The 17,333-nt window shown below is 47.1% G+C and overlaps 1 protein-coding gene and 1 non-coding gene across 2 annotated transcripts; both read left to right on the top strand.

Moving 5' to 3' along the window:
• The first annotated feature begins 4,233 nt into the window (after positions 1–4,233).
• Positions 4,234–4,340, top strand: LOC120663084. Its single transcript, XR_005670309.1, has one exon. It is a non-coding gene; the product is annotated as a small nucleolar RNA R71 (small nucleolar RNA).
• A 12,098-nt stretch (positions 4,341–16,438) lies between these two features.
• Positions 16,439–17,008, top strand: LOC120662583. Its single transcript, XM_039941700.1, has 2 exons — positions 16,439–16,614; positions 16,786–17,008. The coding sequence occupies exons 1-2, from the start codon at positions 16,439–16,441 to the stop codon at positions 17,006–17,008; spliced, it is 399 nt and encodes a 132-aa protein (XP_039797634.1).
• Positions 17,009–17,333: the final 325 nt, after the last annotated feature.

The raw sequence follows: 17,333 nt of genomic DNA, 5'->3' as shown, positions 1-17,333 counted from the left end.
GTTGATGCGGTTCGACAGGTCGGAGATGCTCCGGAGAATCGGGTCCTCATAGTTGAAGCGTGTTGACGATGAGGGACCCACCTGCGGACCATAAGACGGATGCATACCTGGAGGATAGTACGGTTCTTGCCCACCGGCATACCTGCTGCCGCTGGCCTGATACGGGTCATAGGTGTAATGCCCGTATGCCTCCTCGAAGCTCATGTTCTGCGTGGACGGCCCAGGTTGTATCGAGGTGTGAACCGGCGGTGTCTGTCTTGACGATCCTGCTCCGGCTTGTACACACCGGGTCCTGCTCCTCGTCTGTGGACCTGCAACACTCCATCGCGCGGGTTCTCTTTTCTCCTTCTGCAAGGTTAGACTCTTCACCGAGTAGAGAGAGAGGGTCTCGGGCATGGCAGCTCGATCTCCCTATCGTACCCAGGGTAACACATAAAGATAGAGTTTCCTGGCCCCTCTCGCTTCATGTGCCCTTGCACAAAATGCTCGTCCTCTCGCATCATGTGCCCTTGCACAAAATGCTCGAGACCGACCTCGTATCTATATGCCTCCTTCTCAAGCAAGAAGGTGACTTCGGCGCCCTCCATCGCTTTGACATACCTCACCACGTGATTGACCAGAGAGGTTATGTCGATGGGGTTTCTGCCCAAAATCATCTTCTGCCAGTGAGCGAGCATGCTCCTGACAGGGGAGAAATGAATCTTGTTCGCCATAGCGTACAGACACTGTAGCTCAGGCAAGCTGCAGAGGCGAAGGTCTGTACGAGGGTGGACGACCATGGCGAGCCACTTGGCGAGAAACCTCAGAGTAGGATTATGAATGGAGACTATGCTGTTCTTACTACTCACAGGTTCATTTGAGATTAAATTCCACCAAGAGCTACGATCATATTCATGACTTTCAACAAGTGTGTTGGGATCTAGAATGCATCTTTTATTAAAACGCAACGCGACACTGAACTGTTGTAGGGTCATCTCAAATTGTTCGTTGAAGAACCGAAAGTAAACTTTAGTTTCAACGTTGGTTTCTTCAACGGTAAGAGACATTGGGAATTCCATGGTCAAGAGTTGCGAACCTGGTTCGACGATGTCGGCAAAATTCTCCCATCCAACGGTGGTGAAAGCTTGGTTCATGTCTTGCATGAGTCCCATCATGATGAGGAAGCGGGTTTCGAACCTCTTGGTGTGGCCGAAAGTCTGCCTCTTCAGCAGCTCAAGTGCTTGCCATTCAGTCATTCTTGACGACGATTTGCTCAACCATTGTCAGGATCCTGATGTGGAAACGGCTTCGTGGAACTGCGGGAATTTCTTCTTCCTCCCGGGATGTGTGTGAACGGTGACCGGAGTCGACCGACATGTTATCCCAGGAAGAAGACGAACTCCGTGATCTTCTCGACTTTCTCGAGAGTGCTCTCTTGACCTTCTCCTTGGCTCGATTCAGCATGGTGCTTGCAAAAGATTAGTACGAGCAATATCCAAAGGAAACAAGGAGTTAAGAGGAGGGTTAGGGATAGTGTTAGTCGTTCTTGCAGGGCGTTAAACCACCACAAATGTTCATCATTCAGTGTGCCATGATTTTATTTGAAGGGGAAATGTTTTTGGTGTTTTCTGGTTTTTGAAATTCACTAATTACTACTCAAGTTTTATTTGTTTTTGGGGTTGATCTAGCACTCAAGCTCTCTACTTAATTAACTCAAAAGAGCTCAATTAAGCAAAGAAACTTAAGAAAGATAGAGGAGATGAAAGAGCTCGGGCTGAGCCAATTAAACCTGAGACTCTGGTGCACCGAGAAGTGTCGCTCTCGCTAGCTTTTATAGCCGGGTGCCAGGGTCAGGCCGGCCGCCCTTGGCCACGCCAGCCGGCCTCTGATCGGCGGCGAACGGGCCACAGCGGCGACCTATGCTCCTAGACCTGCAGGTAACGTGCCTTCGTCGGTGGTGATGGGACATGAGCGGAGGGCACAAGCCGGCCGGCCTTGATGGAGCCGTTCGGCCTGCCTCTGCATGCTCCCATGCTCCCCCCTTTTTCCTTTGCTTCTTAATTACTCCAAGAACCCACTCCCTGCTGCTCCTGGCCAGAGAAGAAAAGGTGCGGCTGGCCGGCCTAAGTGGGGCCGGCCGGCTTGGTACTCGGCCAAAAATTTTCAAAAAATTTCTGTGAAGTTCTATGGATGCAGACTCTTAAAGTTTAAACATGCATTGGTTAAAATTCAAACATAGTTATGCAGGAGTGAAATGAAATTTATGTAAGAGAAAATTTAAACTATCCTATATGCAATGCGATGATGGATATGTGCCACGTACCTCATGGTGAGGGCTCGGGTTTTGAGTCCGGAGCTGGACTCTCAATTGTTTTGGTTTGGGTGTCGTCGCTGGATGGTGTCTTTGGCGATGACACTTTCTTCCGCCACACTTTCTTGGGTGTGGGTGGTGTTTCGACCTTTGTCTTCTGTGACTCCAAAAATTTCTTACGTTGGATTCTTCATTTCGCGTTCCTTTGATTATGAAGCTTGATTTGCTTCGCTTCCTCCTAAATTTGTAACTCCTCCTGAATCCGCAGGCTCAGTACAAATTCGATGAGGGCTTCGATGTTTGGAAGCGATGGTTTCTTCGTCTCTTTCTTGGGATTCTTTTTTTGGTGGACCTCCTTGACTTCTGAGCATTGTTCGACCTTCGATTTGAAGGCGAACTTCTCCTTCTGACCATTGATGTTGAGCTGGATTTCCAGAGCTCCCACATCGATGTGTGCGTTTGCTGTACTCAAGAACGGCCTGCCCAGGATGAGAGGCATCTTGGTGTCGACTTCCATGTCGAGCACGACGAAGTCGACGGGAATGAAGAAATTCCGGATTTTGACCGGAATGTTCTCTTCTATTCCTGCGGGGTAGCGAACCATCTGGTCCGCTAGCTGCAAACACATGGCAGCAGGGGCAAGTGCATGATGGTTAAGTTTATCATAAACTACCTTTGGCATGACACTAACACTTGCTCCCAAGTCGCAGAGGGCATTCGAAAAGTGTTGGGCCCCGATCGAGCATGTGATGGTAGGGCAGCCTGGGTCCTTCTTCTTCACCAGGAGAGGATCGAGTATAGCAGCGCTACACTCTTCTGTTAACTGCACGACCTCAGTGGTGGGCAGCGTCCGCTTGTTCCCAAGAATATCCTTGGTATACTTGGTATATGTGGGTGCCTGCATAGCGTCAAGAAGTGGTATATTTACATGCAACTTCTATATTACCTCGATGAACTTTCCAAATTGTTTGTCGGCCACCGGCTTCCTTATCTGCTCTAGAAACAGTAAGGCAGTTGTGTCGTGATAGTCCCGTGAAGTTCTAGGGGGTTCCACGGGGTCTTCCTGGGTAGCAGAAGTGTTGAATTCGACGGCCTCCTCCTGCACTTCATCATCAACTTCGGTATGGCTAGCGGTTGCGGTCTTCCGCTGACTTCCTGCATCTTGTGGAAAAGGTGGTTCTCGCGTGGTTTTACCACCACGCGTGGTCACCGCACTAACGTTTTCTTTCGGGTAAACTTCCGGTGGCCCGGGTAATTTTCCCGAGTTAGCGTTAGGACAAGAAGATGCAAGCTGAGCTACTTGAGTTTCTATCATTTTGTTAAAGCTCAGTTGGTTTTTAATAACAGAGTTAAATCCCTCTAGCTGTACAGCCATGGGCTCTAAAATTTTTTCATTAGCAAGGAATTTCTTACTAATGTTGTCATTTATTTGCTTTTGGCCGTACACTAGGTCTTTTAATGTGGGTTGAAAACTGTTATTGAAATTCATACCTTGTTGTTGACCGAAGGGGAGGTTGGGCTTGGAGTTCCAACCCTGCTGAGGACGAAATCCTGAGTTGGGATTGTTGTTGCTCCCAACGAAGTTTGCATCCTCTTGAGTTAATGGGCACGAGTTGCCCGAATGCCCAGTCTCGCCACATATTTCACATGTCATCCGAGACTCTGAAACTTGATTAACCTCCTGGTTCGGAGATTCTAGCTTCTTCATCAAAAGATCCATCTTGGTAGCTAACATGTCGACACTGTCGATCTGATGCACGCCCCTGGGACGGGTTGGCTGCCTTTCTCCTTTCCAACTCTGGTTGGAAGCTATCTTGTCAATCCGCGTCTTCGCTCTCGTAACGTCGAGAGAAAGGAAGGAACCACCCGTTGTTGTGTCAACGTGGTCCTGTGCTTGCTGATTCAGGCCATGGAAGAAGTTCTGAATAATCAGCCACTCTTCTATGCCGTGATGTGGGCATGCTTGAATGTATTCCTGGAGATGTTCCCAGACTTCTGGGATGCTCTCATCCAGTAATTGTAGAATTCCGGTGATCCTATTCCGGAGGGCATTGGTCTTGCCCACTGGAAAGTACTTTGCTAGGAATGCATTCGAACAAGCTTCCCACGTTGTGAAAGCTTCCTTGTTGGAATAGAACCACGTCTTGGCCTTCCCGAGCAGTGAGAACGGAAACAGCCGAAGGCGGATGATATCCAGTGTAGTTCCTTTGGGGTTGATAGTGTTTCTCACCTCCAGGAAGTTCTACAGATGGGCATTGGCATCCTCGAATGCCTTTCCGTAGAACGGACTTGCCTGGACCATATTCATCAGTCCAGTCTTCAGCTCAAAGCCGTCATCGCCGGCTTGGTTTTGGTTCAATCCAGTAGGGATGTGGCTACTGGACGGGGCAGAGAACTGACGAAGAGTCTTCTGAGCCATGGATGAGGAGGCTGAATTGGATGGGGAACCTTGGGGCCAAGTGAGTTTCTTCTGTGGTGGGACGACGCGGCGTCTCACGATTCTCCCTATTCTTTCTGGATTTGGGTTGAAGTTACTTGGTAGGTCAAAACCAGTCATGCACTGCTCTGCATCGATCAAAAGATAGAGAGAGCAATGATAAACCCGCTAGGGTTAGTGGTGACAAACTAGTAAAGTTTATCAAACTATCTACGATATCTTTAGCCAATTGTTTCCCCGGCAACGGCGCCAGAAATGCTTGTTGGCATTTCTTATGCCCAACAGAATAGATATTCCGCAAGCGCACAGAGTCACCGCTGTAGCACTTTACCTTAGAGTATTCCAGGGTATTGTATTTTTCCTCAGGGAAGCACTATGGTAAAGAGTATCGTAAATCGAATGATAACCGTTCTAGCTTAATCAACCGACTAACTAGACGGGGGTAAGCCAGATAGGTAGATAACATAAATGGCCAGATAATGACCGTGTGACACACGGAGGTTCAACTCCTTAGAGTGGTAGCAGCTGGGAGGACAACGAGCGAGATAAGACACCTGATACAATTCTGAACTATCGAGCTAACCTCTCTAGATCAGACTAAACACCTAACTTGTCTTCGGAAAAGCAGAGCTTACTTCGGCGGCTGGAAGAGGAAGGACTTCAGAAAGGGACGAGAGGGGAGTCCAATGGCAACCTGCACTACTGCTCTGAAAACACCCGAGCGTGGTGGACTACAAGGGACGGATAGGGCTGTCACCACCTACCGCCTACCACAATAGTTCCGTGGGGTGGAACACACTTTCTAGCTAACACTAAGGTCAGACAACACGTCTGCACTCGGTGTTAGGATTTCTCTAGAGGCCTTCGAGAGAAATCCCCCTCAACCTAGAGCACTAACTTGAGATACTCTAGTCCGAACGAGAAAACCCGTAAGATAAGATCCCGATTACTAGAGAGATAACTTAGCCTAAGCTAAAGGAAAACTTCTGCGCTCGAGCTAAACACTCAGACTCAAAGAGGATACAAGACAATAGAAAGTAAAGCTGACTCAAAAAAGTAAAGAAGATAACTTATATTGATATTGTCAAAAGAAAGATACAAGAGCTATACCAGACTTCCGACGCCTTCGGAATCCCGAGCAAGCTCGACTCGACTCTAACTCCCAAGCTACTAACCTACTCTAGAAAGTAAAAGTGAAGAGAGAAGAGCTCCAATGGTGTGTGTTACAAGTGATGGATGGGTCTTCTATTTATAGGCTTCCAAGGTCGGTTCCTGGCTGGTAAAGCAGTTGGCGTCAGTTGTAAGCAAGTAAGGTCAGTGTGCTTGTCTTCCATGCGAAGCTGGGGCTTGAGGGACTGCAAAGTGGGGACGGCCGGCCTCCCCTAGGCCGGCCGGCCTGGGGTTGTCGCCATCTGGCCATCGCCTTTGCGTGGACGCTCCTGATCGTCTCCTGGGGTCGGTATTCGTTGTGTAGATTCAATGCGCGAGGTTGTTGGCCGGCCAGCCTAGGGGAGGCCGGCCAGTTGTTGGCCGGCCAGCCTAGGGGAGGCCGGCCAGCCTCCCTCTGGCCCATCTCGGCCCTCCGTTTTGCCGACGTTCCCTCTGCACACTTGTGATCTTGCCAGAGTGGTGGATCGATGACCTGGACCCGAGTTTGTACTGAGTTGTGGGTCCTTTGATCTTTGTGCAAGCCTTTCGGTCCACTTATCAAACCATCACCCAATCCACGACTCAGAGGCATTGTGAGTGTGTCACATTGGCCCTGGATCAAAGCCGGGACCCTGTCTTCAGAGGTGCCAGGCCAACCGGCCTAGGAGAGGCCGGTCGGCCTGGGTTTTTGCCCAATTCTGCTCAATTTTGGTACACTTGTTCCTGAAATCAAAACTCATCCAAAACTTGTGGAACTCGTGAGAAATAAACAAAATGACTGGAACATGGTGTAAAGCTCATTTTATTTTCGAGAAGTCGACGGCTAGAATGTGAATTTATGGCTGTCAACACCCGTCCCCAGCGGTATCTTTGCCAGCGATCTGTACAAACCCACCGTTCGCTTCGAGGAGGAAGAAGAGTCGGGGGTCAGTATGTCAGGTGAGGGCGTGGGGGCTCGCCCCACGACTCTCGACGCCGCCGACCCCAACGCGACCTCGGAAAAGGCGGGGGTCCAACAGCCGTCCTCACACAGCCCCGACCCTCCTGAAAAGGGCTCGGGGACTTGGAGGTCAATGCCTCCCCTTCCTGACGCCGAAGTCATGGAGCTGGACGAGGAGCAGGAGCCAGCTCCTAATCCCGCAGGTGACTGGAGAGAGCCCTACATTAGATACTTCCTCCACAACACTCTCCCCGTCGACCGGACAGAGGCCCGCCGGCTCGCCCGACTATTGGTATTTCTTAACGTTCACAGAATAATCCGCAAGCACACGGAAGATACCATTGTAGCACTTCACCCGGTTGTATTCAGGGTATCGAAATTTTCACAGGGAACGGATGTGTAACGACCTTCTGGCTAGCTTAACCCAGGAGAACAAGAAGTAGGAGAGCTTTTGGTAGTGTGGTTTATCTAAAGATAAGGATCAAGGTAAGGTAGACTTAGGCTTTCACTCATTTACTTCGGCACCGGACTGACCCAGATACAGTTAGGGACCTCCGGCTTGTTGCCCTATGTCGTACCCAGATAGGGGGGGAGTGCACTAACCACGAAGCAGCTTCATAGCGGACCGACAGGGCTGTCACCACCTGCGGTCTACCCCGCAATACTGTAGAGTACGAGGCAAACAAAGGCAATTTAGGGCCTAGACACCACGTCTAATCCTTCGATTACTACTCTAGCGGTGTACAGGGTTACCCGTCTTTATTAGGGGCCCTCTACCAGAGCATACGTTACAAGAACGTACGATGAACCCATAAATGAATAAATAACTTAAGAATAATTAACCAAGAACTTAACAGAAGATGAACTCTGGATACTTACTCAAGTGATTCGTACCCGTCGAGGTACAAGACGAAGAGAGGCCGACAAGTCCGGCTCTTCTCCGATCCTCCTCCTCGCACACTCCCTACTCTAAAGATATAAGTGGAACACTACTACTACTTCTCCTCCTTGAAGTGTATGAGAATGGAATGGGAATGGTGATGCCTTGAGAGGGTGTGTGGGGGCTCCTTTTATAGCCCCAAAGGTCGGTTCCCGCCATCAACAGAAATGGGAACATTGATAACCGCATTCTGGAGGATAAGAACGACATTCCCGCCAAAACTCAGCCTGAGCCCCTGCCATGTGGGGTCGGCCGAACCCCTATCGCCTCCTCTGGCCACCGCCTTTGTCTGGGTCTCTGCTTGGTGGGTCCTGATGTCAGATTGGTTGGTGCTGGGGCTGGGTTGGTCGGTTTGGACTGGTTTGTGGGCCCTCTTTGTTGGTATGACGCAGCATTGGATATTCTGTGCAAGTGTGTTGTGTCTTTCGTCTGTTTTTGCTCTATTCCGGGTATGGGTGCACTACCGAAAAACCAATAATCGCCGAGTGTCGCGAACTTTGCCGAGTGCCAGACCACGGGCACTCGGCAAATATGATCTTTGCCTTTGCCGGGTATGGGTGCCTGCAATCCAAGAATCACCAAAACTTGTGGAAATGGTTAGCATTAAGCCCTATAACTAATTTTGGTGCTTGAAAGTTATGAAGAGATGCAGGAGTTGATGGCTTTATTTCTGACTTAAGGACCGTCAACAACACCCCCACACTTAGTCTTTGCTCGTCCTCAAGTAAAGAGTCGAAGACTAAGGTGGATGCAACTCCCTTGAAGAAACCTGCATACAAGTTATTCCAAGTTTTCTCCCAGACTTGTGAACTTTTTAAGTGTCTACCATGCTTACCTTGATAGTTGAAACTTAGAACGGTTTAAACTTCAGGTTCCTTAGTCTCTCTTACTCAGAAACTTGGGTTTTATGAATTTTCAAAATCAAACATAGCTTAGCTCCTCAGTTAGTTCTCTTAGATCTCTCTTTTTGCTTTTTGGTTTCCTCACCAAGGCAAATTGTTGCCGTCTTTTTCTCCTATCTCTAGAAAGGTTTTTATGTGGAGCTCAGGGTAGGGAGAAAGTTGAAGGCACATTTGTTCCTCATATGTTGCTAAATCAAAAACTGGATCCGAAGGAGAAACACGTCATAAACCTTGATCAAGATGTACATGTGTGTGAACATTTTTTGTATGGATGGTGTGTGGACTCCTTTCATGAACTATCTCTCTCTCTCTCTCTCTCTCTCTCTCTCTCTCTCTCTCTCTCTCTTTGGACATGGGATATCTCTCTCTCTCTCTCTCTCTCTCTCTCTTTGAATACTTGGACCTTCATGTGTCCAACTCTCTTTCTTATTTTTATATATACTTTGGACCTTCATGTGTCCAACACTCCTTTTTTTTCATCATGCTTTCTTGAGCATGGCATTTATTTCTTTTTGCATAGCCCATGTCTTTCATTTTGAAATGATAACTTGGAGAGAGTAGTCATGAATAAAATAGAGTTTTATTTACTGGGATGAAAATGGATGGATGGGTGAAATGTTCTCGAGCAACTTCCATTGTAGAAGTTGGCAGAATATATGTGGAGTGTATGTGATCTTGATCATGGGAGTATGAAATATATCTCACAAAGGGTCACAACAATTTGACAAAGCTCAATGAGATAACAAGTTGCATATGTAGAGGGTTTTCAATTCCGAACAACATATGGCCTTGGATAGGAATTTCATAAACAAATGAGGAGCCATGCTATTGAATTTTTTTGTTTTAATTTTATAAAGAAATCCCAAGTACTTTGCAAGGAAGAACTAGGTTCCATTCATTTTAACCATATCTCAAAACTCAATTATTAGATAGCATGGGTTCCCTATCATGTTTTAGTTCACAAGAACAAGGTGAAAGTCAAGGAATAAAGAGTATGCAAGTATATCATGAGGTGCATGGAGTGCATGAGATTAGCAAGATTTGTTGAGTTCAATTTTAGTGATTAGCATTGAATTCAATTAAACTCAAAGACTTAGGGAGTATGAGGAGTGTTTTGCACAAACCATCGTTTGAAGAGGAAGAAGTGAAGACTGCGGGAAATCAGAGTTGGTTTGATCGAACCAGAGGTTCGGTCATCCTTCTCTGGATCCCATCTGTCCCGCTTTTCAGTGTGCTAGACCATCGATGTTGTGCAACATGTTGGGGGAGGGATCTCAAATGACTTTGTAAATGGTGTTTGAAAGATCTCCCCCACACTTATTCTTGTACCTACTTTTTATTCAAAAGAAAAACAATACAAACAAGAACTCTGCTAGTGTTGGATCACCGGGGAGTCAAATTTTTATTGAGGCAAGGTGCATGAAATGCTTAAGTGCCTAAGTTTCTTTTTATTATTATTTTCATTATATGTATGTTTTTTATTTTCTTTTTATGATGGCAAGCTAGGCATCATGGGTAACTTTGCAGGGTGAAGAAATGAACGAGGATGCACAAGGTATGTGGGGTATTTACCTGATGGAACTTACCGATCACTAAACAAAGATGCAAGAGTTAGGCTCTATATTCATAAAGCCAAACCTTGCATTTTGTTCTGTTTGGCTCCTAGTGCGCCTGTCTCCTTCTTGGACCAAGGAGGGTTGTTTGAGTGTTAAGGATGTTCATGCTGCTTCTGAGTTGTTTTTTTTTCATTCCCTGCAAAAAGTTAGTGGACAACAAATATTCGAATTTTTCTTTGAAAGAATTTCATCATTTTTTATTTGTTGTTCATATCCATGCTTAATTAAAATCAGATTCCAAAGTTCAAGTTGCATGGATCCCAGGTTGCTTGCCATTATTTTATTTTATTTTTTTTCTAAAGAGAGATATTTCCTCTTTTTTGGTTATCAACAGATATTTATCTCTCTTTTTTTGTTGTTGTTCACCAAATTTTTATTTTTAAACAAGGCTGGGATAAAACTTTCACAAACGTAAAGGAGCATTTTGACAATATACACAGTGCACCTTGGGAAGGTGATCTGTGCTTCCCTTGCATGTTGTGCAATTTTTATTGATGTGCCTCCTGTGCCTTTGTTTATCTCCATCATGAATTTGAGGACTTACCCGTCAAATTTTGAACATTTCCTGCAGGGGTTAGTCCACAAAAAGATATGCATCCAAAGTTCATGATAGTATTAACTCAATGGCTCATTAACCAAACTCGACACCATGTCTAATTTGATTAAAGAAGGCTGCTTTAACCTAAGCACCATGCTTAATTTAAAAAGCCTATGGATGCATCTAGCTAGAAGACATCCAAACCAGAGCATACGAGCAAAAACAAAGGAAGCATGAATTTCGAAGATCAAGTTATGTTAAAAAAGGAGATTGATGAACTCGGGGTTACATACCTGAGTGCACTTACCATCTGCATGTAGGATGGATGTCTTGATATTGTTGAAGTGGTAGCATGGTCATATTTGGATGTCGATGATTCCTCCGTTTTTGATGCGAGCTAAAGTAGAGGAGGGCACATAGACCATGCTGACTCAGGTGATAGCAATGCTGGGTCACACACACGGCTAGTGTGCAGGAACCTTGGGTCTTGGTGGCATGCTCCATTGGCACGATGATGCAGGATTGGTGATGCAAGGTGCGTTCCCTAGTATGCATGTGAGCAAATGCTGAACAGGGTGGAGCAACAGAGTCTTGGAAAGAAAGAGGAGTATTCCTCTTGCTTTCTGTATGCAGGAGTTGCTAGATTGAGGCTACGCAAGGCTTGCAGTGGATGAGGATTATGTCTATGCTTTGCAAGCACGCGTGAGGGCAAGGATGGGTGGAGCTAGGCACCATAATGTTTTTCTGCTGATGTGTAAGGCCGGAGCTTGAAGGCATGCGCACATGGCAGCCTTTGACTCACGTGGGTCCTGCATGCTCACCCTTAGTCCCTTCCTCGCTCATTTCTCTTTTTTTTTCTTTTCATTTTTTTTCTTTCTATACTTTTTTTTTATTTTTTCTCCTTCTCTCTTTTTTTTCTTTCTCTTTTTTTTAAGTAAGCGAGAGCTGATCCTTCTGTAAACTAGGATACTCCTTGAATAGAAGTCGCATTGATTTGCCCACCAACTTCCCCCACACTTGAACTTTTGTGTGTCGGGACACCAAGAGTCAAGTGTGTGGTGTTGGTGTTTCCTTCAGAGTAATCCCCAGCATTCTGTTGGAGCAGTCCCCATGTTCTTGGGCTTCGTATGTCCTTCGTTCTTTTTAATCTTAACCTAAGAATGGCAACGGGTCGGGTTCGGATCGGGTGGAGTCTCCGTGCACCCAAAACCGAAACCCGAAATCGAAACCCGAACCCGAAACCGATTCGGGTGGAAATCCTTCACCAAAACCAAACCCGCGGATACCCGAAACCCGAATGGATACCCGAAACCCGCGGATAAATATACACATATTCACATGTATAAACAAGAGGCAACAAATAATAAATATTTTCATGACTCAACTTTCAATAAATTTAATAGTCTAAGTAAACAAATTATCATTAACATATTATAAAACATGAGTTTTAATTCCAAATAATTTATTTCGGATATCCATTGGATATCCACGGGTGGAAAACAAAACCCAAAACCGAATCCGAAACCAAACCCAAACCCGAACCTGAAAACCATGAGCGAAAAACCAACACCAAACCCGAAACCCGAAAAACCGAAATCCGCGGATACCCGCACCGAACCCGATCCGCTGCCATCTCTATCTTAACCTGAAAGGGTTAGTGACAAAAAATACCCGAAGGTGCATACTGCCCTATAAACATGCTCTTTTTTTAGAAAGATTTTTTTATAGTCGGGTTATCTCCCGGTAGTGCTTTGTTTAGGGTCATAAGCTTGACCATGGGGGCTTCTTCCTGTAGCTAATATTGGTGATGTAGTTCCCACCTTCACCACCATTCGTTGATTGCGTTCGAGCTGCAAGGTTAGTGCCATAGTGCTTCCACGAAACCTGCTATGCTTACGATAAACGAAAGCATCTACAACCATCCTTCTATACATTTTACTAGGAAAGTTCAAGAGGTGGTTGGAATCCTGGTGGGAGCACGTGGCTCTAAGCGAGATGAACTCTGGAGAGTCCTTATTTGGGCACGAATCTTGAGGAGACTAAAAGGTTTCGTGTTTATTTGTGGACTTTTCTGTCTTGGATTACAGAGTCTGAGGAAGGTCCATGGCACAAAAGTTCTCCTTTTCAAGAGATTCAAAGTGAAACATTGGGCCAGAGGGACAAGGATTAAACTTTCTCTAGGGCGATGCAAGTTGTTCAGTTTCATAAAGATGAGAGATAGGGTTAGATGAAATGAACAGGGATACAAACTTCACTTCCTCGAGCATATCGTGGTCCACATGAAGCTCCTCCATTGGAGTTTCTAAGCAAGGGATAGGAGTGGCGAAAGCATTTTCCCTAAATTCATCGTTGAGGCTCCTTTGTGAAGAATTTTGTTGAAACGTTGGTAACTTAAAGGTTTCTTCCTGATCGTCTTCTTCTTGAATGAAAAGTCTAGAATCTTTTTCTAAAGAAGACTCAGGAGTTTCAGCAGGGAAAAAGGCTTGCACTTCGTCATCTTGTTCTTCTTGGGGCATAGATTCGGCCAAGGAATCCTTTGACTGAAAGATCGGCGTGCTAAAATCTCTACCCCCAAGATCGAGGGTTCCTGATGAGGAGATGATTTGGAACAACTTCTCGATGGGTTGCTTGATTAAGACATCGAAGTCTTGGACTTCGAAGACATGGAAGTCTAGGGCAATCTCAGCTTTATCGTACCAAACGGGTACGTTATGCAAGATTCCGATCCCTTCAATGGTGGAACATGGTCCAATCCATAGGGATCTTGAGGTTGGGAGGAAAGGGTTGTCGCTTAGATGGCTAAGCGCATAAGATGCAGACATGATGTTCGCTCCAACCGTAGGGCTGTAGAGAACTGAGATAGCAGTTCCTTGGATGAAACAGGGAAGGGAGTACGAGGGGTTTTGGATCCGAATTGCTTCGGGTGACATTTCCCCTTCGTGTTCCCAATCACTGTTTATGACAGCCGTTACCCCTTTGACTGCCTTTTTCAAGGAAGCTTTATCCGAAGGGGGTATGGGTTCTTTAGGAACTGGTGGTCTCTTCTCACGAAGATACATCGAGGTGTTTCCAAAGTTTTGAAAAATATCCTCCTCGATGTTGAAAGGAAACTTTGGAGGTTGAATTTCTTCTTCCTCCATCGTTTCTGGTTCGGGGGAAGGTTCGGTGGTTGGTTCTAAGTGAATGGGTGATGGGGATGTAGAATCAACCAGCGAAACTTCCTCATGGCTTGAGGATTCCACTGACGGAAGGGTTTCAGTGAAGGATGTGTTCTCTAGGATACGATCCAAGAGAGTTTCTCCTTCGGCTGTGGTTTTATGTGTGAACGGCCCTCCAGCGGTGATATCAAGCTGTAGGGCAGTTTCCTTGCTAAGCCCTAACCAGAAGTGTTGAAGCAACACGTGGTCACGGATAGACAAGTTTGGACCAGCATGAGTTAGCTTGGAAAACCTGGCCCAGGCTGCACCTATGGACTCCTTCTCATCCTGACAAAAGTCGAGGATCTCTTTTCGTAGGGAAGCATTGTGAGCAATCGGCAAGAACGCAAGACAGAACCTATCTCTTAGCTCTTCCCATTCTCCATTTACCTACCCTACATTATGGGCGTACCATTGTTTCGCTCTCTCAGCAAGAGAGAAAGGAAACAACTTCCACCGAAGTGTTTCTTGTGCCATTCCTGCGATTGACAGACATGAGCACAGCTGCTCGAACTCTCGTAGGTGGTGGTAGGGGTTTTCATCATCAAAACCCGAGAAGGATTGTTCCCGAACAATGGCTATGAAGCCAAGGCGGAGTTCAAAGCTAGAAGCTGTGATTGGCTTCGAAGATTGTGGTGGCTCTGCAAACTCACCCTTGGGAGCAGAGAATTGGTTGATAGAAAGGGAATTCATGGAAAAGGATAAAAGAAAGAGAAAGGTAAAAGAAAAGATACACGTGCAAACTAGGTTCGAAGATAACTATAGCAACCGTTCCCCGGCAACGGCGCTAGAAATGCTTATTGGTATTTCTTAACGTTCACAGAACAATCCGCAAGCGCACGGAAGATACCGTTGTAGCACTTCACCCGGAAGTATTCAGGGTATCGTAATTTTCACAGGGAACGGATGTGTAACGACCTTCTGGCTAGCTTAACCCAGGAGAACAAGAAGTAGGAGAGCTTTTGGTAGTGTGGTTTATCTAAAGATAAGGATCAAGGTAAGGTAGACTTAGGCTTTCACTCGTTTACTTCGGGCACCGGTCTGACCCAGGTACTGTTAGGGACCTCCAGCTTGTTGCTCTACGCCGTACCCGGACAGGGGAGAGTGCACTAACCACGAAACAGCTTCGTAGCGGACCGACAGGGCTGTCACCACTTGTGGTCTACCCCGCAATACTGTAGAGTACGAGGCAAACAAAGGCAATCTAGGGCCTAGACACCACGTCTAATCCTTCGATTACTACTCTACCGGCGTACAGGGTTACCCATCTTTATTAGGGGCCCTCTACCAGAGCATACGTTACAAGAACGTACGATGAACCCATAAACGAATAAATAACTTAAGAATACTTAACCAAGAACTTAACAGAAGATGAACTCCGGATACTTACTCAAGTGATTCGTACCCGTCGAGGTACAAGACGAAGAGAGGCCGACAAGTCCGGCTCTTCTCCGATCCTCCTCCTCGCACACTCCCTACTCTAAAGATACAAGTGGAACACTACTACTACTTCTCCTCATCGAAGTGTATGAGAATGGAATGGGAATGGTGATGCCTTGAGAGGGTGTGTGGGGGCTCCTTTTATTGCCCCAAAGGTCGGTTCCCGCCATCAACATATATGGGAACATTGATAACCGCCTTCTGGAGGATAAGAACGACGTTCCCGCCAAAACTCAGCCTGAGCCCCTGCCATGTGGGGTCGGCCGAACCCCTATGGCCGCCTCTGGCCACCGCCTTCGTCTGGGTCTCTACTTGGTGGGTCCTGATGTCAGATTGGTCGGTACCGGGGCTGGTTTGGTCGGTTTGGTCTGGTTTGTGGGACGACTTTGTTGGTATGACGCAGTATCGGATATTCTGTGCAAGTGTGTTGCGTCTTTTGTCTATTTTTGCTCTATTCTGGGTATGGGTGCCTGCAATCCAAGAATCACCAAAACTTGTGGAAATGGTTAGCATTAAGCCCTATAACTACTTTTGGTGCTTGAAAGTTATGAAAAGATGCAGGATTTGATGGCTTTATTTCTGACTTAAGGACCGTCAACACCGACGCGCCAAATCTTACGTCTTGGTTGACGGAGAGCTCTACAAGCGGAGCCATGCGAGGATCTTGCAGCGATGCATTCCCATCGAGCAAGGGAGACAACTGCAGATCGACATCCACTGAGGAGCCTGCGGACACCATGCTGCTCTAAGGACACTAGACGGGAATGCGTTCCGCCAGGGATTTAATTGGCTGACGGCGATCGCCGACGCCAATCAGATCGCACGCACCTACGAAGGGTGCCAGTTCTATGCACGGCAGACCCACATGCAGGCTCAAGCGCTCCAAACAATCCCCATCATGTGGCCCTTTGTGGTCTAGGGGTTGGACATGTTTGGCCCCTTGAGCAAGGCGCCCAGGGGTTTCACCCACCTGCTTGTCGCCATAGACAATGAAGTCGGCGCAGGCTGCAGCTTTCTTCCTCGACATCGTCCACCGCTTTGGAGTTTCGAACTCCATCTTCACGGACAATGGCACGAATTTCACGGGGAACGAGTTCATTGAATTCTGTGATGATCACCACATCCGTGTTGACTGGGCGGCGGTGGCGCATCCGCACACGAACGGGCAAGTCGAACGCGCGAACGGAATGGTCATGCTGAGACTCAAGCCCAAAATTTTCAATCAGATCTAGAAATTTGCGGGGCAATGGGTCGCGGAGCTCCCAGCCGTCCTGTGGAGCATGAGGACAACTCCGAGCTGAGCTACTGGATTCACGCCATTTTTCATGGTGTACAGTTCGGAGGCCATCCTGCCGACTGATCTGGAGTATGGCTCCCCGAGAGTGAAGGCCGACAGCGAGCAGGGGTCCGATGCCGCCCTTGAGGACGCCATGGATCAGCTCGATGAAGCACGCGATGTCGTGCTGCTACGATCGGCTAAATACCAGCAGGCGCTGCACCGGTACCACCACCGTCGCGTCAGGGGGCATGCATTCAACTTAGATGACTTGGTACTGTGACGGGTGTAGAGCAAAAAGGACCGCCACATGCTCTCCCCGCCGTGGGAGGGTCCCTACATCGTAGCAGAGGTGCTACAACTCGGCACGTACAAGCTTCAGACCACTGACGGTCAAGTCTTCACCAAAGCATGGAACATTGAACAGCTACGTCATTTCTATCCTTAGTGTAATCGTTTGTACAAACTCCTTGCGATAGTAAAATAAAGGTGTTCCACAAAACTTCATTCCTCTCATTTTTTCTCTGAGCGACCCCTGACCCCCGCGTCCGCTTGGGTTGGGATTCACTCGGGGGGCTGCTGGGACCATACCCCTCGATTTTGGTTCC

The sequence above is a fragment of the Panicum virgatum genome, chromosome 2N (assembly GCF_016808335.1).
Source record: "Panicum virgatum strain AP13 chromosome 2N, P.virgatum_v5, whole genome shotgun sequence".
NCBI classification, from domain to species: domain Eukaryota; kingdom Viridiplantae; phylum Streptophyta; class Magnoliopsida; order Poales; family Poaceae; genus Panicum; species Panicum virgatum.
Note: the sequence above shows the minus strand (reverse complement) of the source record. Positions and strands in the feature narration are given on the sequence as shown.

What these genes read in the sequence shown, in the direction of transcription:
- LOC120662583 (XM_039941700.1), top strand. Translation starts at nt 16,439, where the DNA reads ATGAAGTCGGCGCAGGCTGCAGCTTTCTTCCTCGACATCGTCCACCGC. An exon ending in GCGCATCCGCACACGAACGG is followed by an intron (nt 16,615 to 16,785) that starts GCAAGTCGAACG and finishes CATGGTGTACAG; the next exon opens with TTCGGAGGCCATCCTGCCGA.